At 41.5% G+C, this 20212-nt stretch overlaps 1 protein-coding gene across 3 annotated transcripts; it reads left to right on the forward strand.

The window, feature by feature from the left end:
• The first annotated feature begins 682 nt into the window (after nt 1-682).
• LOC308105985 (kelch-like protein 9) lies at nt 683-19811 on the forward strand. Of its 3 annotated transcripts, XM_080456973.1 has the most exons (12): nt 683-1142; nt 4818-4874; nt 5989-6140; nt 7044-7225; nt 8300-8442; nt 10971-11053; nt 12152-12348; nt 12886-12961; nt 13089-13646; nt 14508-14687; nt 14805-14918; nt 18943-19811. In XM_080456973.1, the coding sequence occupies exons 1-12, from the start codon at nt 1123-1125 to the stop codon at nt 19437-19439; spliced, it is 2259 nt and encodes a 752-aa protein (XP_080313099.1). In that variant the 5' UTR covers nt 683-1122; the 3' UTR covers nt 19440-19811. The 3 variants fall into 3 exon arrangements, with proteins under 3 accessions (XP_080313099.1, XP_080313100.1, XP_080313101.1); XM_080456974.1 differs by lacking the exon at nt 4818-4874 and having other exon boundaries at nt 686-1142; XM_080456975.1 differs by lacking the exon at nt 10971-11053 and having other exon boundaries at nt 688-1142; nt 8300-8432.
• The last annotated feature ends 401 nt before the right edge of the window (nt 19812-20212 follow it).

Below are 20212 nucleotides of genomic sequence, written 5' to 3' on the forward strand. Positions count from 1 at the left end.
ATAAGCTCACAGCGTGTTTCATTGCGATGTAATCAGCTCCTTTTGACCTACCAATGAATACAAAGTGAGTTTTTTGTATTCATTCGGCAGCCAAAATGAGCCCGATGCAAGTCATCACTGCCAAAATGAGATGACAAGTGTGTGTGCACACAGCCAATTTGACTAATTCAACTGCCACTTCCTTTTATAGTGAAACCCCCACAGCGAAAGGCCAAACCAGCCTGCAGTCTTCACTTCAGCTTTCTTTTATTAACAATGCTTTTGTGAGGGTGCCTGGTGCCTCAGCCAGTGCACACTGCACAGACCTTATATGCACCGCTTGTGAGCGCGACGACCCCGGGTTTGAATCAGATCCCCATCTTGTCTTGCAGGTCTCTCCTCTATCTGCCCTAGATTTCCTGTACATACTATACTATACTGACCTGAAACAGAGCATAATACATGCAAAAAACAGACATAAAAAACCCAATTAGAATTTACATTGCCAATGTTCAAGAGTCAATAATTGGAGTTTGTCTTGACGTGTGTTCGAGGTAGTCAAAACAATAAAGAAAATACAATGCAATACAAACAGCATAAACAACAATGGTGTCATATTCTTAACTCATCACACAGTTGAGGGCATGTGAGGGGAGAGCTCCGAGATGCATGAAGATAAAGGCGAGAGAGCAAGGAAGGAGAAGTGTAACGCAGGAAGTGAGAGTGAGGTGTTGGTTAAGACAGAGTGAAACACCCTGACGTGGTAATAGTTGCTCCCAAACCAGTTGCTGTTGCACTGCAGGATACATCTACTGTAGCTTCATATATTCTTCTAATTGGTCTAGTCTGCAGGTGGTATCTAGAGTAGCTTGAAGCTTCATATTTATTCTTCTAATTGGTCTAGTCCAGGTGGTATCTAGATAGAGTAGCTTCATATTCTTCTGAGAGGTTTGGACTACAAGTGGCATCTAGTGTAGCTTCATTTTCTTCTAATTGGTCTAGTCTGCAGGCGGTATCTAGAGTAGCTTCATACTCTTCTGAGAGGTCTGGGCCGCAGGAGACATCTACCGTAGCTACATATTCTTCTGAGAGCTCTGGGCTACTACGGTCCTCAGGCTGGAGGGAGGTCTCAGGAGCAGTCTCATGAGGAGGCTCTCTTCAAGGTGAGCTACAGTGCTGGACATTGTGTTAATGGTGCTTTTCGCTGCCATTGTATTGAACCTTTAAGTTATAATACCAAAGTTCTTTTGTGTTCTGCGTAATGAAGGTGTAAACACACTACATGACCAAAAGTCAGTGGACGCCCTTTCTATAAGAGAGGCCGTCTGGGAATCAAGAGGTTCCACGGTTTACCCCCTGGCCTATAGGTGTCGAAGAGTCCCTGAGCAAGACACTATAATTATAACGACGAGCACTATACTTATAACTGTAACTGAAGATATAGTTTTAAAAATCTTTCTAACTCAAGTGTATGGCAGATACCACACCAGAACTATAAAAAAAGACAATGGTGTACTTATAGTTTTCATTATAGTTATAGTGCTTATAGTTTGAATGGCCATTCAACCCCTAAATACTCCTAATGATTAGGATGGGTAAATGCAGAGGGGAAATCTGACATTCTGTGAAAATGTACGAAAACATACCCCAAAGGAGTGGGGACCCTTTGTTCTAGTGAATATAAATCTATAATGCTACAGCTATACAATGACATTAGAGCCTCAACTATAGATTTTCTCAGCGATCCATTGATTACCTTTTCAGTTAATCAAATAATGGAGAAGCATGTTTTTGATAAAGATTTTTTCTATTTAGCAACAAATACTTTTAAAAAGATTAGTGTGAGTAACTGTTGCAGCCTTACTCGACTTTATGGTCTATTTATTCCATTCAGCCACAAGAGCATTAACCACAACCCTAGTGTCCCTGTTCTGGGTATGTCATAATAGGTGAACATTCTACGAAAACAGACAAACATTGAATGACACTAGTACTGTAAGTGTAATGTAATGTAATGTAATGTAATGTACTCCAATCTCTGCCTGTTTTAGTTTTTTGTGGGGACTGCGGATGTAAATTAGCATCTTTGCTAAATCCGGTGTATTTACATTACATTGATACGTATTGTACATTGCTATGCGGTGTCCCGTCTAAATTAACAAATAAAGTAAAGTGTACAATCTCAAAACACGTTGCAACGCAATGGCTTCCTGCAAACTGTTCTGCAGTCTGCACACAATTGTCTAGAATGTCATTGCAGCACTAAAATATTCCAAATCTTCACTCTTGCTTGTCACTGAAAAATGTCAAGGGACTGTGACAAATGCATTCCCACACCAGTAATAATAATTTATGTTTTCATTAGCTCCATGTGCTAATATCTCAGTATCAGAAATAAATCCATTATCCGATCGCCACTGTATACTGTTTGATCATGTCCTTCCAGTAGCTAGGATTGCAGAGGAGCACCTAAGGAGTAATAATTAAAAAGAGAAGAATAAATACAGCAGCGGAAATCAAATTTGCCGAAATCATTAACTCAATGTGTCCCACCGCCTCTGATGAGGATGGAACATTGGAGGACGTGATAAACAATTTCGATGAAAAACTCAGCTGCACTCTCAACCAGAGTCCTGCACGGGTCCAATTTTGAGAACCCGCGCCCGCCCCGCCCGTCAATACTCAGATCCGTAGACCGACCCGTCACCCGTGATAATTTCAAAATACGAACCAGACCCGCCCCGGCCGTCAAATAAACGACCCGTTGTCCGCCCGTTTAAAATGTAAATCCTATTGAAAAGTGTGTTGAAAAAGATAGCAGCCTTCAACAACAGCGCTACATTCAGTGGTCAGGTTTGTACAGAAATCAAGTGAAGACGGAGGAGCGAGCTTAAGCCACGCGCGAACGCGCATCTACGCAGCACACATGTGTCGTTGTTTACGTCATCATATACTTTTAATTTGAAGGTTTAACAGGATGTTCAATGTGTTTTTGTGAGTTAAGATAACTGACCAGCATGCTCCATGCAGTTGTGCTGTTAAGTTACACAAGTTACGTTGTTTGGGCGGAAACAGTGCTCTCTGATTTTCACAATAAAATGATACCCGCCCGCGATTAGTTCAGTACCGCCCGTCCCCGTACCCGTGATCTTATCAAAGTAAAATTTTCACCCGTTTTCACCCGTCAAACGCGGGTACCCGTCGGGTATCCGCGGGTACCCGGCCCGTTGCAGGACTCTGCTCTCAACATTAAAAATTAAAAATCCCAATTAAAAAGAAAAAGAAAGAAAGAAGAAGAAAAAAAACACCAATGAAAAATAATCATATGCATGACCTAAAGAGAGCATGTAGAGCAGCTGAAAGAAAATGGAGAAAAAACAGACTGGAAATTCATCGCAATATTCTTAAAGAAACCATGATCAACAACAGCCTAAGAGATGCTCGAAGATAGACAGCACTATAGACTATATTACTTAACCCTCGTCCTACCTCAGAACCCCCAGCCTCCCCACAGAAATTTGAGGATTTTTCACTCTTTTTTTTGCAATAAAATAATATCCATCAGGAACAACATCGCTACATCAACAAAGGGCCATCTCAGCCCACAGTCAGACAGGCAGAACACCATGAACAATTTTGACAGCATCTCAAAAGAGGAGCTCAGCAAGATTGACAGTAAAATCATGCCCTCGTCATACATTCTTGATCCAATTCCTCCCACTCTTTTTAAGACTGTTTTTAACAGTATATATTCCTGTCCTGCAGATCCTTAATAGATCCCTAATAACAGCAGTCTGTGCAGAGGCATTCAAAACAGCCTTCATAAAACCCTTACTGAAAAAAAAAACCAACCTAGATAGCAATAACATAGATTGATAATTACAGACCCATATAAAAGCTTCCATTTATGAGCAAAATTCTTGAACACAATCTCCAATTACATCAATACATCAAAGAAAACAACATCTTAGACCCTCTTCAATTAGGTTTCAGGGCCAATCACAGCACGGAGACAGCCCTGACAAAATAATAAATTACCTCAGAATGAATATGGATGCTGGTAAGGTGTCTGTGCTGCTAGTGTTGGACTTAAGGGCGGCATTCGACACAATAGACCACAACATTTTACGCCATCGGCTCAAACACACAGTTAGTCTATGTGGGAAAGTCTTGAATTGGCTAGCATCTACATCACAGGTAGAACATTCTGTGTTCGCCTGGGGGAATGTGTATCTGGCAAACACACTATCCCCTTTGGTGTCGCTCAAGGAAGCAACCTTGCTCCCCTACTCTTCTCTCTCTACATGCTCCCTCTAGGAGACATCATCAGCACACAATGTTAATTTTCACTCATAAGCAGACGACACACAATTATACATATCCGTAGAACCACACAACACAGATGCAGTAACCCCCCTCACCTCCTGACTCACTGACATAACTGACTGGATGAACGCAAACCTTCTAAAACTAAACGAAAATAAAACAGGTGCTACTGGTACAGGTCCAAAACCTAAAAGGGATGAACTGTTGAACTCCCTGGGACATCTAACTGAGTCATACTGGATCTCAATTTTACATCTCACATAAATAAAGTAACCAAAATTGTTTTTTTTCATCTCAGCAATATAGCAAATGTACGACCCTTCCTGTCACAACCAGATGCAGACATAAATATCATCACAAGCCGCCTAGATTACTCTAATGCTCTAATCACAGGACTACCAAAACAAGCCATAGACAGACTACAACTCATACAAAACTCTGAGTCTCAAGTAAATTAGTAAAACATATATGTGATAAAAAATAAAATACATAAAAAGCATGTCTCCACTCAGGAATTCTTTCCGACGTGAAGCCAGTGGACAGCAGCCACAAGAGGCCAATCGCATGGGGTAAAGTGGTTATTAATACAGCTTATGTTATGTTTTGGATTATACCTCATTTAGAACTACCTGCACGCTGGTGCATCGCACCAAAAAATAGCTCACGCTTTGCGTTGCAATGCATTGTGAGCTTGTAGGTTGGCTATTTTTGGTGTGAGACAATGCACAACTACAGTAAGTATATAAATCAGGCTTACGGCAATTATAAGCAAAGTTATGTTAGCTTATTTGTCCCTTTTAACTTGTTTAAACCTGGTGTCCGTGTTTTGGGCTTGTCATTATACTGCAGGTGAAAACTTTTCAAATTCTTCAGAAATGGAAAAAATAGCGAATCTACAAGCTCACAACACATTGCATCCCGATGCGTTGTGGGTTTGTATATCAGTTATTTTTGCGGTTTGTCATAAAACAATGTACATATTGTACGGCTTAAAGGACGACTTCACCGCTTTTCAACCTATCTTCATATAATTGGTCCTCACTAATACTCATGATAAAATGGTACAATTTTTTTCTACTTGGTCTGTGTCTCAGAGGAGGGCTGTGGACAGTTCAGAGTCCCGTCTACCAGTGACATCATCAATGGGGAATCCAAGCTAATAGAAACTGCAGGCTTTCTATTCCTGGAAAGTTGCAATGCAATAAAAGAAGCCATTGTTCTCGTGTTAATAAAAATCTAAATAAAAAATGTGAAATCTTGTTGGAAAAAAAAATCATGCCTAATGATGTCACTGGTAGACAGGTTTCTGGACTGTCCACAGCCCTCCTATGAGACACAGACCAAGTAGAAAAAAATTGTACCATTTTATCATGAGTATTAGTGAGGACCAATTATATGAAGATAGGTTGAAAAGCGGTGAAGTCGTCCTTTAAGTCATTAAAAAAAGAGTATGAATGGGCTTTCGAGAAGTGAAACGAGAAGTCTGCAAGATGTAATTGAGATTTCCTGTGGTTAACTGATGTATGCACATGTTTTCTGATTATGTAACAGCTGCCAATGTCTTTTTTGGGGGGATACAATATTGCATTTCCTTTGATCAACTATTCTCTTTATCTGGAATGCCAAATGGTACAATCAGAAACCGTGATATTTTCCATTTCCATGATTGTTTGTCCTCTCTAGGGGCAGTGGGGATGACAGCGGTCCAGGCAGGCTCCACCGGAGACTGTCCCGCCTGGGGAGCAGGCATCAGAACCGGGAGGCCGCTAGACCTCCTCCCCAGCCTGACCCCCAAAGACCCCCAAATCAACCAGCCGACAGACCGGCTCCCCAAGGTCTGTCTCTAACTGAGCTCTCAGTCTATAGGACTGTATGTACAAGCAGAATTATTAAATGTTTTTTTTATATATAAAATGAAGTGACATTTGGGCATAATCCTTCCATGTACTTGCAGCAGTAGAGCAGAATCATTGATATCTGACACACATTAAAACAAAATGACGTTTGGGTTGTGTAGTTACCTTGCCATGATGTAACTTCATAACCTGGTGAGATTTCTTCAATAGTTGCTCTATTGATTAAAAAACATATTATGATAAGTGAAAATATTCTCCCAGATGACTTACATTGCATGTTGAAACAGCTCTCAAAGCCACTCTTCTAGCACACGTACAAACACAAAGTGGATTCTGACAATGTATAACATCACATCAAACCAGACACTGCATTTGATTTCATTAAATGTTTCCATTCAACACGGTACCTATAGCTATATGGGTAATAAAATGAAATGAAATGTAAGTACGTACGTTTCGACTAGAGAATGGTCAAAATAGTCATTCGCTGGTCAAAAGGAGCAGCAGCTGCCTGTTTGTGCTCACTCGGAGCAGCAGCTGCCTGTGCAGACTTATTTTATTCTTAGATACATACATTTTTTGTCCTGCACCAGCGACTTACATGCAGTGTTGTGGTCTAGGTTTTTTTCCGGAGGTATACTATAATCATTCCCTGCACGAGATGCGCATGGTCGTGGGTATACGCTAGCACGTTTTCAATGGATGAAATGGTTAGTAGACTGTATACGCTTTTCCCCAAAAAAATCTACACTGTACACGGCGTATACAGCGGGACACGGTAGAACACACCACTGCTTACATGGATGTGCGTAACAATTATACAACTATACAACCCAAACCTCTTACAAAGTGTCATTTTGCTTTAATATTGGAATCCTGCAGAAGACAGACAACTTCCTCCAAGCTCTGCTCCTGCTGGAGCCCAGCCTCCACAGCCCTCGGCCGCCCACGCCCCCGTGGCGGTGCCCCCAAAACCTCCAGCAGCCTACATGAAGCCACATCTACCCCCGAGACCGCTGGCCAGGATGTTCTGTAGCAGTGAACACGGCACAGATGTCCTGCAGGTAAAGCAGCACAGGATGTATATACATTTACTCAGTAAATTCCTCAACTTCCAATTACAATTTAGGCATTTAGCACAAGGGTTCCCAAACTTTTTAGGCCGCAAACCCCCAAAAATAATTATATTTCAACTGGGGACCCCCAACCCTGACAAGCACTTGGAATTGTAGGCATTATATTTAGTTTGACTCGGTTCCACAGATAAATGTTGTGACAATATTTTCACAATGTTTGCCTCTTTCTTATAAACTGTATACAACCGTATTGGTAACACTTGCTATGCATATATATTTATATATAAATGTATATTTTGCATATATTTCGTAATACAATTTGGTATTAAAAAGGTCTTAAGTCAGAAATGTGCAGATACCCTGCAAACACTTCTACTGTATGTTGTTTTGTTTACTGTTGAGTGAGAAAACAATGTTGTACCCCCCAAAAATAATTTGGGGACCCCCCTGGGGGTCCCGACCCCGTTTGTGATTTAGCAGATGCTCTTATCAAGAGCGACTTAGATGTGCGAGATCAGAATACGCAGAATAAGCATGAACCCTATAGTCAACAAACAACAGGGTAAATAGTCACATACCGTAGTGTGCAGAGAGAACAATGTAGGGCCTCAGAGAAACTAGGGTAAACCTAGAATCCGTTTAAACAACGCGCTATCTAAAGGAAATGGTGGAGGTTTACTGAACTAACTGGCCAATGTTGACAATGGACAATGACATACTGTAACGCTGCTATGGTACTTTAAGGCAGTGGTTCTCAACATGTGGGTCGGGATCCCCAGGGGGTCCCCACATGATTTCTTTCACAATATTTATCTATGTGGAACAAGGGCAAACTAAATGTAATGCCTCAACTCATTCCAAGTGCTTATCAGGATGGGGGGTCCCCAGTTCAAATATGATTATTTAGGGGGGTCGTGGCCTGAAAAGGTTGAGAACCACTGCTTTAACACCCCTGTTACCTCCCAACTAAAAATGGATGGATGTCAATTTAATTTAAACAAGATTTGTGTGCAGCTACTGACGACAAACTAATTGTCACAATATTGCTCCTCTTCCAAAAAGGGCTTTGCTACATTTCGAGTAGATGAGACTCTGTGTGACGTCATCTTGGTGCCTGGGGACAGCACTGAGAAGTTTCCAGTACACAGAGTCATCATGGCCTCAGCCAGCGACTACTTCAAGGCCATGTTCACTGGTGAGTCACAGTATCCTTAACGCAGTAAGACCTGAGGCCCATTCTACTTAATGTCTTCTAAATCCTATAACACTTTTCTGAAAAACGTATGTTGCTGTAATATCAGTGGTGCTCATACTTTTTCATTTCAAGGACCCCCAAAAGTTTATGTATTTGGCCCACGGACCCCCATCTCAAAATATGCTGTTCCAGGGACAACCAGAAGCAAAGATTTGAGTAAAAAATGTTCGCTTTAAAAAACATATATTCAAAGATTTGCATTAATGTTCACAACATGCGCTATGAGCTTGTATATCTGCTATTGGTTGGCTTTTGAGTAGCCAACCAATGTGCTTTCCCGGTTTAATGGTTTAAATTTTAACAAAGAATTGTCAGTCAAGATGAGCACATTTAAGCACATACATAAAACTATGTATTATTTTAGCGATTATTCTATCCATAACGTTTTTGATTAACCGATTAATCTAAAAGTGTTCTTTTATATATATTAATAAAAGGGTATATCAACAAATAGAAATAAGAAAATCGAATTGCTTTTCTTATCAAATATATCATAAAGTCTGATTAACCATGAGCCCTAATTTATACAGTACTTTGTTGAACAACCGTGTCACGCAAAAACAGCAAAATCGATTATTGTATTTTATTTCATAATTTAGTTTGATTAAATGTTCCATGCCTACAATATTTTAAAGCTAGATTTGGTCATTAGGTTGAGGTCAGCAGTTACATAATGAAAGAAACATGGCCATAGCCATACTGTAGTTTAAACTCATTTCACTGTACAGTCATCATATAGTGTCACAAGACACTGCTATTTTTACATTCACTTAACATCAACATAAATATACAGTAAAAGACAAGAAGCAGCAAGACTGTTGAGACTTCACCATCTGACTACGGGCTGCAATAGACTTCCTGTTTTGGGGGGTAGCAGCAGCTTGCACTTCGTTATGTAATCATCCACTGGAATACTGTGGGTTTTTTTCCCCCCATTTCCCACATAAACAAGCTGTTTATTTGAACTCTGCTTGGCTTTATTCCAGCAACATTACTTTTGTTCTAAAACAGTGGTTCTCAATGTCAACCCTTTGTGGGCTCTCATGTTTCAAACAATCCTCAAGGATTTTAAACTGCTGGCCACAACGTCAGGAATGATTACAGTTTGACGCCATTTTTTTATGCACGAATGACAAGCAGGTGCATAAATGTAGCCTAACAAAAGTTACAGCATTATCTTTTGGATTGAAAACTATTTGATCATAAAGAAGTAGGCCTAATATAGCCTAACAGCTTCCTCTTTCCCCAAGTAGATTAATTAGCCACATTACAAATAGCACATTTTGTGTCCGTGGCTGCGTGCGTAATGATTTCTCAACATAGACTAATGTATCGCCAGTCTATTAGAACACGTTTTCTTCAGAACAAAAATAACTCAAAGGGTACTGCACAAAAATAGGCACTTGTAGTTCAGAATAATCCTTCATAATATTGATTGGCTCAGCAGTCCGGCTGAAAAAAAAAGCAAAACGATTTTGCGGAGATCTTGTACAGTCTGCGCATATAGAGCTTTTCGATTCACGTGGTAACGTTTTACGGGATGGAACCGTATAACATGAACATCTATCTTTGTGATTAACGTTGTGGTTTAATCTGCACGCGACGCAGCGTCACAGTCATAGTGATGCCACAGCTATATCTGTTATATATGTATTAATATTTTACATTAAAGATCATGCCCGTGCATGACACTGGCCCTTTACAGTCAATATTATATTTCCCCCCTACACTAGTACTTACATTTCTTTATTAAATATTATTTATGTATACGTTAACAATGATATAATTGCTATTATTATTATTATTATTATTATTATTACATATTTTTTGTGGTTCCCATGGACCACCTGTAATTATGCCATGAACCACTAGTGGTCCGTGGACCACTGGTTGAGAAACAGTGTTCTAGAACATGCATGTGTTGCTGAAATGTGAGGTGTGGAATCACAACTCTGCTGAGGTGTTGCTACAGTGGTTGGCCAGTGGGTTTGACCCATTTCCCTCAACGGCATCTGCGTGGAGCGTGTTACCCCGAGATAAAGTCACTATATGTCTCCTATAGTACTGATGCTGCACTTGTTGTTATTGACTGTGCACATTATCGCTGTGCGATACTTCATATGCCAGCACAAGATAGAGATCTTGAAACGAACAAATCACTGCTGTGATCTTTATCTCCAGGCCACAGGCAGGTGTATGTTTTCACTACGTGTGTGTGTGTGTGTGTGTGTGTGTGTGTGTGTGTGTGTGTGTGTGTGTGTGTGTGTGTGTGTGTGTGTGTGTGTGTGTGTGTGTGTGTGTGTGTGTGTGTGTGTGTGTGTGTGTGTGTGTGTGTGTGTGTGTGTGTGCGCGCTCACGGCTAACCCTCCCAAACTACTTGATGAATTACAGCCATATTTCGTGTCCATGCTCAATTCCTGAATATTCTTAAAATCGGCCAACGACCACTATGTTATTTTTGTGAATTCATAATCTCAGACCCACCGTCCCTCCAGATGACGGGGCATGTGTCCACGAGGCTATGAGTGGAACTAGCCAGTCAGCTGCAAGCTATCCGTCCGGTATGGGATCTGCACTACACACTACAGTTCGCTCCTGTCGGCTGCTGGTGGACAACTCTAATCTTTCAGCGAATCTCTTAGTTACGCCAACATTGATCTTGTAAAGTAGTTTTGTTCTTATTGGTGACATTGCTATGGATGTGTAGACACAAGCATATAGTGCGCAAGGGCTTGCGTTGCCTCTCTTTCGTGCCTGCTGACGTGCACACATGTACAGAGAGAGAAAGCGAGGGAGAGAGCAAGGGAGAGAGGAAGACAGAGGGAATGAGAGAGACAGACATTCAGTCTGGTGCAAGCCTTGCATTTAATTAACACCAACAGATATTAACATACCCCTAAACCCCCAAAATTACTCACAACTTAATGTCCGCAGACATTAAACTCGGCCCAACCGGTCTAAAGTCAGAGAAAATGATGGAAACAGGTTGAAGTGTGAAGAAGACAGACCAGTGGTGTTGCGAAATGTGTCAATTTAGGGCGTGGTGATGACTGGTGCCAAGTTCTTACTTCCTCTTGTTAGATATTCACCAAGGGGTGAGGCCCAGCAACAACCTGACACATTGCATTTCACATCACGGCCTATGAGTAATAAGTGTAATTTGTCCACTTTTTTGTTGATTGCCAGTTACACCAGAATTGGTGCCCTATGGAATTATGTGACTAAAGTGGTCCCTGTTATCTCTGCACAAGCATTGTGAATTAGCCTATGTCACCATTATAGGGTTTTCTTGCATTGTGCACTTTAATTACAAATCCTCAATTTACTTAATTGCTATGCACTATTACTTTGAATAATCATTTGACCATGAAGTTGATCATAAAATGTGTCTGTTACTGTCACTTACATATTCTTTGTGATTGTTTTGTCCTCCGGACCGCTTCCAGCCGTAGAGTTCAAAACTGCAAGTTTGTGTTCTCAGTCCGCCCCTGCAACACATAAGTGACACAAGGAATTATCAATCAGCATCCTTGAACACATGCAAGCAGCACACACAGAAAACGGTGGAGGGAAAGGGGGCGCCTCATGGTGGAGATTTGCGCTCCACCGAGCGCACCGTACTAGTTATGCCTTTGTCTCGTTTTCTTCCAACTATATAGGTGGCATGAGGGAGCAGGAGATGAGAGAGATCAAGCTGCATGGGGTCACTAAGACAGGCCTGAAGAACATCATAGACTTCATCTACACATCCAGAGTGAACCTGAACATGGCCAACCTCCAGGACACCCTGGAAGCAGCCAACTTCCTGCAGGTCCTCCCGGTACTGGCCTTCTGCAACCAACTGCTCAGCAGTGAGGTGAGACTACAGATGTACCAACATCATATTTTCCTTCCCAATACACCGATTCCGACCCATAACTTGCGTATCGGTCGATACCGAGCACTGATACCAGTGAGTAATTTAAAGAAAGTATAGGACAGTGGTTCTCAAAGTGGGGTCCAGGGACCCTCAGGGTTCCTTGCTTGCTCAGGGGATAAATTGAATCTTGACCTTCAGGTCAAAAGTCGTGTCAAACTAGAAACAGGATCATGTCAAAAGGTCAACCACCCCAATTGTATAAGATATATTGTATTAACATACTCTACCCTACATATTGGACAAAATAAAAATGGATTAATTAAAAAAAAGTTACATAGTGCCGCTTTAAGTGGTTATAATTTTTTTTAATTAGTTCTTATATAAAGAATAAAACAAATGATCAAAAAATACAAATATTCGAATCAATAGAATAATCGCTAAGAAAATAATCAATAGTTGCAGCCTTGCACCCAAATTTGTGTTCCTCAGGCTTGATGTACTAAATTTCCCTATTTCCGTTGTTTTATGGTGAAGATCACGATTGAGAACTGTGTGGAGGTGGAGCGCATGGCTGCTGATTTGCAACTGGACGATCTCAAGGAGAATATAGGTGAGTAAAATTTGACGACGCAATTTCATTCCTGGCAAGCAAAACACATTTGACACAAATGTTGTTTCATGCATTTATTTAAGTCTGACTTCAACCATCGTTGTCCTCATTTGAACCCTATGTCCAGGTGAGTTTGTGAGCCAGAATCTTGCCGGGTTGGTGGAGAACGGGCGCTACTTGCAGCTGTCTGAGACCTCTTTGGCGAGCGCGTTGTCCAGCAACTCTCTGAGGGGCTTCTCCGAGATGGAACTGTACCGCATCGCCAGAATCTGGCTGGACCAGGACGCTCCCAAGCGGCGCTCGAGCGTCTACGCCCTGATGCGCCACGTCCGGTTCCCCCTCATGAGCCCCACGGAGCTCATCCAGATCTCCCAGGAGGACGAGGAGGGAAGCAAATCCGTGATGCGGTCGGACACGGCCTGCGTGAACCTCCTGCTGGAGGCCAGCAACTACCAGATGATGCCGTTCCTCCAGCCGGCGCTGCAGACGGAGCGCACGCGAATCCGCTCCGACTCCACCCACCTGCTGGCGCTGGGAGGGGTGATGAGGCAGCAGCTGGTGGTCAGTCGGGAGCTGAGGCTGTACGATGAGGACGGGGGTCACTGGAGGGCCCTGAAGACCATGGATCTGCCACGATATCAGCACGGTGTGGCTCTGCTGGGCGGATTCCTCTACATTGTTGGAGGTCAGTGAATTTTTATTTATTTTTTCTCCCCAATTTAATTGTTATGCCAATTAATTCCTCCCACTACTTGCCACTGCTGTTGTACCCTACTGGCTCACCTGCCAGTGAGGAGCCCCCACCGGGAGGACCTGATTTAAAAATGTTTGCTTAACACATTGAATGCCAATCGCGTAGATCTACGCGAACCTATTTAAAGCCGCAGCATGCCAATCGCGTAGTTGATATCACCAAAAGTGCACTTTCGGAATTTTTTGATCCATTTCCGGTTCCGGTTTGACCACCGGAAACAGAATTATTTGGGATCCGGTTTTGCCGATCCCGTCGGCCCTCGTTCTAATGACGAAACTGAAACTCAATTTTCTCCTTGTAGTTTTTTCTCCTCGCATATCACTGTTTAACGTAAACCGCTCTAACTACAACAATGGAGCTCCGTTTGACACGTGGTTTTCACTGGTAGATTCAGTGAGATGTCGCCGATGTATACAAACAGTGCACAGCTCAATCTTAAGGATTTTAACAAGGTCTATGGCGACGTGAAAAAAATAAAATAAAAAAAATAACACGTTGGCACTGGTGAGTACATTATGAGATTAACGTCTGGCATGGAATGTGTTAAAAAGATTTGTACACATTTTCACAATCTTTAAAAAAATAGCAGATCTACAAGCGCCCCTGCAACACATAAGTGACACAAGGAATTATCAATCGGCATCCTTTATCGCGTCATCACATGCAAGCAGCACACACAGAAAACGGTGGAGGGAAAGGGCGTGCCTCATGGTGGAGATTTGAGAAAAGAGCTAATAGCGACGAGAGGAGAAATGAGAGTTTCTATAACAGATTTGTTTGTGTGTTTCATAGGCCAGATCACCTACGACACCAAAGGTAAGACAGCAGTGGACACCGCCTACCGCTATGACCCTCGCTTCGACAAGTGGCTTCAGATCGCTCCCCTCAACGAGAAGAGGACCTTCTTCCACCTCAGCGCTCTGAAGGGGAAGCTCTACGCAGTCGGGGGGAGGAACGCCTCGGGAGAGATCGGTGAGGCTGACTTACTGCCTCTACAAATAAGCTAAGGATGTTTTGTTCATCCAGCATTTCTTTGCAGGGTACTATACAATCAAATACATTACGTTGTGTCTTTCTCGATGCTTTCAGACACGGTAGAGTGCTACAACCTGAGGAGGAATGAGTGGACATTTGTGACGAACATGGTGGAGCCGCATTACGGCCACGCGGGGACAGTCCACGGGGAGCTTATGTATGTCTCAGGTACTGTAAGACCCTTTTTTTTGGGGGGGATAACACTGAAACCGCCTTCCTTATTTTAAAGGAATTCCACAAAATGGTCTAAGGAAAAGTCCTGTAAATGAGGTAATGACTCACACCAGTGGTTCTCAAAATTGGGTTCCCAGGAAAATGATTTAATATAGCATCAAAATGAGTTTAACCACTTTAACCCATTAAGACCTGGAACTGTGTCATTTTTAGATTTGAGCTAAAAAGCATTATTTTACACTTTGGGCTATTCAAAAATAGCAGATATACAAGCTCGTAGCGCGGCACTCGGTGTCGCGCTACGAGCTTGTAGATCTGCTATTTTTGAAAAATCGTGAAAATGTGTGCAAATCTTTGAATATAAATATTTTTAAAGCGAACATTTTTAACTCAAATCTTTGCTTCTGTGGTCCCTGGAACAAAATATTTTGATGGGGGTCCGCGGCCAAATACATATAATTTTGGGGGTCCTTGACATGAAAAAGATTGAGCACCATTGATATAGAAACATACGTTTTTTTCAGAATACTGTTGAGATTTAGGAGACATGTAGAATCGGCTTCAGGTCTCAATGGGTTAAACCTATATACATAGGATATTTGAAAATAGCTGATCCACAAGCTCACAACGTGTCACAAAATGGCGTGACTCGCGAGCTTGTAGATCTGATAGCTGAATTCTTTTTTTTTTTAAATATTTTTGAAACATTTTAACGACGTCTTGTATTCGGGTCCTTCCCATTTTCAGATGGGGGTCCACAGCCAAATAAAATACATACTAATTTGGGGGTCCTTGACATGAAAAAAAAATGTGAGAACCACTGGTCTAAGGAAAGTCCCGTAAATGTTTTGTCGATATGTAGGCTATTCCCAGCTGTCAGTTTAGAGAGCTGCATGGGCTGATCGTAATAACGCTCAGGCCTTAACCCATTAAGACCTGAGGCCCATTCTACAAATACCTTCTAAATCCTAACAGTTTTCTGGAAAACCTATGTTTATATATCAGTGGTGCTCAAACATTTTCATGTCAAGGAGCCCCAAAATGATATGTATTTGGCCGCGGACCCCCATCTCAAAATATGTTGTTCCAGGGACCCCCAGAAGCAAAGATTTGAGTTAAAAATGTTCGCTTTAAAATAATATAAATATATTAATTTTCACACATTTTCTCGATTTTTCTAAAATAGCAGATCCACAGGCTCATAGATATGAGCTTGTATATCTGCTATTTTTTAATAGCCCAAGTGTAAAATAATGCTTTTTAACTTTTCCGTGCCAAGGAGGACCAAAAACAAAAAAATCTAAATTATCTAAAAAAAATATCTTGAAAACATTTTCAAGATTTTTCAAAAATGGCCTAGACCGTTGGCATAGCGGTCCAGGCACAGGGCTCCAAAGTAGCCTGACAGCGTGTCGCAGGTTCGAGTCCCGATCCCCGACGGCCTTTGCTGTATGTCACTCCCCATCTCTCTCCCCATTTCCTGTCAGACTACTGTCCTATCAATAAAGGCATAAAAGTCAAAACAAATACAAAAATATATTGTATATCTGCAATTTTGAATCTAAAATGACACATTATGCTTTCCCGGTTTTAATGGGTTACGGTAGTGACTTACACCACATAGAGCCTGTGTTTTTGACCTACTTCAAAACCCACTTCCTGTTCAGCTGCAGGCTCTCGCACGTTGTCTCTCTCAGCTTGTTCACATTCTAATCTCGAGTTGTTTCTTAGCAACCATGGATGAGAAACTAGCTCGTCACGAGGGTTTCTTTGCCGTGCGAAGACCAAGACCCAGGAAACACAAAGATCTGCGGTCAAAGTGGGTCAGAGACAGAGACCTTTCAAACAATGCAAAACCGCAGCTCTCTGACGTGTGGTTATAGGTTTCGTTTCGCTTGCATGGTATGCCAGAGAACATCTCACAGAATCAACAAGGCTAAATACAACATGCACCATCATTTAACTAGAATAGTACACTGTTTTTATTTTTGCAACATTATTACATGATCAAATATTAATTTGATTCCTTTAGCCACTGTTTAAATTGAGTCTGTGTAGAAAGAATAGCTTTCATACGATATCGTTGCTGTCTGTCAGAAACCTTGTATCTCCATTATTTCAGCTTTTTATGTATATTAATGCCCTACTTCGTCACAAAAGAATATCACCAAAAGTAGTGAAAATAGAAGATCTACAAGCTCACAACACGTCCGATCCTGACTATTTTAGCTATTTCTGATAATAATAATAATTTTAAAGTCAAAATGAAAGTGGTTACTGTAAAGATAAATATTTAACCAATGAAACGAGAGCTTGTGACTAAATAATAACTACATTGGATCCATTGGAACACAGGTTCTTTCTTCCATTTCCTGAAAAGTAATGGTTTTGGACGTACAGTAGGTTGACAGTGACAACCTCGTTATGATATGCTTCATCTGTTATTTAGTTATTAGTGAGTGAACCTGTCAAATTGTTGAGACAAATAAACTGATTCTGAACAAATACCAACTGGGTAGTGTATATAATGAACCCTGAATCATTTGTATTTGTTGCGATAGTGGGGTTCAGTTTGATAAACAGTAGCTGATCAAATGAGAAGAGCACAAATAAAACAAAAGAGCAGATCATGGAGATGGATGTTACAATAGCCAAAGCAAAGCAGTCTTCAGCTTGCAGCTTGCAACACCTGACCACTTCCTTCCTCTTCAAAACCAAACCCACCCTCTGTGTTTCTTGTCAGAGACTCTCAGAGAGTAAGAACTGTTTCTGGGTCACTGTCTCAGAGTCAGAGCCTCCCACAGACAGACAGACATACACTCACTTTTTCCTCTATTCACTTCCATTTCTACAGTTTGTTAGTTTGTTTGTTTGTTTGTTTGCTTGTGTATTTTTACTGTCACAGCAAAGTTCCAATACGGTCAGTGGTGGACAGTAACTAAGTACATTTACTTAATGAGTACTGTAATTTTTTTCAGTGTCATCCTTTACATGAGCATTTGTATTTTTGGATACGTATGACTTTGACTATATTACATTTTAAAGAGAAATATTGTACTTTTGACTCTGAAAAATAAATAATTATGTACAGTACAGTATACAGTACAGTAAATTAAATAACCACTTATGACATATTTCAAATATAGTGAAATTAGCAAATCTACAATCTCACTACGCGTCACGATGCGACACTGACCTTTCAATCACGTTTGTGTAGAACAACAGAGCTGTGTTTTACTCCTTCCAAGCTGAGGACGGCAGACTGTTCACAGTCACAATTCCATGTCTCTGCTTTTAATATCCCCCTCCCCAACCTCATTTATACAGCTTCTCTACATTTGGTAGATATAGACTGTCCGATATGTTTTATATGAGACAGATATTTTGGATTTATTTTTTCAAACGTAGCACAAATAGCACGTGTTGCGATGCTTAACCCATTAAGACCGGGGACGCATCTGTGTGTCATTTTTAGATTTCTTTGGGCTATTCAAAAATAGCAGATCTACAAGCTCATAGCGCGGCACTCGGTGCCGCGCTATGAGCTTGTAGATCTGCTATTTTCTTTTCTTGTAGATCTGCTATTTTTATTTTTTTTATTCTTTTTATTTTTTTATGCAAATCTTTGAATATATATATATTTTTAAACATTTTAACTCTGTTACAACTTCTGGGGGTCCCTGGAACAAAATATTTTGAGATGGGGGTCCACGGCCAAATAATTTTTTTTTTTAACTATTAGGATTTAGAAGACATTTGTAGAATCCCCAGTTACAAACGTTCGCTTTAAAATATATTTATTCAAAAAATTGCACACATTTTCAAGTTTTTTCCCCCAAAGAAATCAAAAAATGACATGCAGATGAGTTCCCGGTCTTAAAGGGTTAAGTGGTTAAGAAAAAGTCGGCCCCTCTGTTTTATTTTCACGAATCTAACCCTCACTATTATACATCGCAAACATGAGCTTACTGACCCTTAACACTGTACAAAACATGTAACGATGTGTCTTTCTCCCCAGGTGGCATCACCAGGGACACCTTCCAGAAGGAGCTGTGGTGCTACGACCCCGTGGACGACGCGTGGAGCCAGCTGGCGGACATGGTGGAGCTCCGCGGCCTCCACTGCATGTGCACGGTGGGCGACCGCCTCTACGTCATGGGCGGCAACCACTTCCGGGGCAGCACCGACTACGACGACGTCCTGGGCTGCGAGTACTACAGCCCCGAGACGGACCAGTGGACGGTGGTGGCGCCCATGCCGCGGGGCCAGAGCGACGTGGGCATCACCGTGTTCGAGGGCATGGTCTACGTGGTGGGGGGTTACTCGTGGAACAGCCGGTGCATGGTGGACTGCGTGCAGAGGTACGACCCCGAGGAGGACACGTGGGACAGGGTTTTTAACGTCCTGGAGCCCCTGGGAGGGATCCGAGCGTGCACGATGACCGTGCACGTGCCCGAGGGCTCGGTGGACGACGCCCAGATACCGGAGTGCCCGCTGCCCTCGTCCAAGGACTGACGGACAGACAACTCCCGTCGCAAATTTCATATACCGTCCCAAACTATTTTACTACTCTAGTCTACTCTTGTTAATACTTTTCATTGTTTAGATATTTATAAAACCCACACAACAGATTTAACCACTTTCAAACTGCCGTCCCTATATTTTGGTCATTCATTATAGATAAAAGCTTAATAAATAGCGAAAATAGCAGATCTATAAATTCACAACATGTCACAATGTAACGCTGTAAATATTATTGAAAATTTGTATTTTTATTTAAAAAAAATATTAGTCTTCTTGCTGACACCTTGAAAATGTACTGACATATGACAAGATGAATATGAAATAAAAGAACAGGCTACAATAAAATCAGCAAAAAAGTCCCAACTTTTGCTCACAGCTGTGAAATGGACCACACTTGCTTTTCTGTCAAAAAGCATTAATATATTTCCTAATGTTGTCCTTTCTTCTTCTTCCGGTGCTTTTCTTCCCTCATCTCTTTGTTCCCAAGTAATGGGTAGCTGCAGACAAACATGGAGCAGGAACACGGTCGTGTCAACGCCAGTGTGCGTATCAACACAAGAAGGCGTGTTGACACGTTTTCATTGGAAAATTCCAAAGCTTGTGAGAAATGCTCTGTTCTTTTTCCACTTCCGCCTCGCTTTTATATCCAGAATCTGGAGCTGGCTGTAGTCTCTTTTACTTTCATTTTGGAGTTTGTATGTCCATTTTTCTAATAGATCATAACTGTTCTCACCCTATCTGTATGCAACTTGAACGCAGTGTTG

The sequence above is a fragment of the Gymnoscopelus braueri genome (assembly GCF_963280865.1).
Source record: "Gymnoscopelus braueri genome assembly, chromosome: 18".
Taxonomy (NCBI): domain Eukaryota; kingdom Metazoa; phylum Chordata; class Actinopteri; order Myctophiformes; family Myctophidae; genus Gymnoscopelus; species Gymnoscopelus braueri.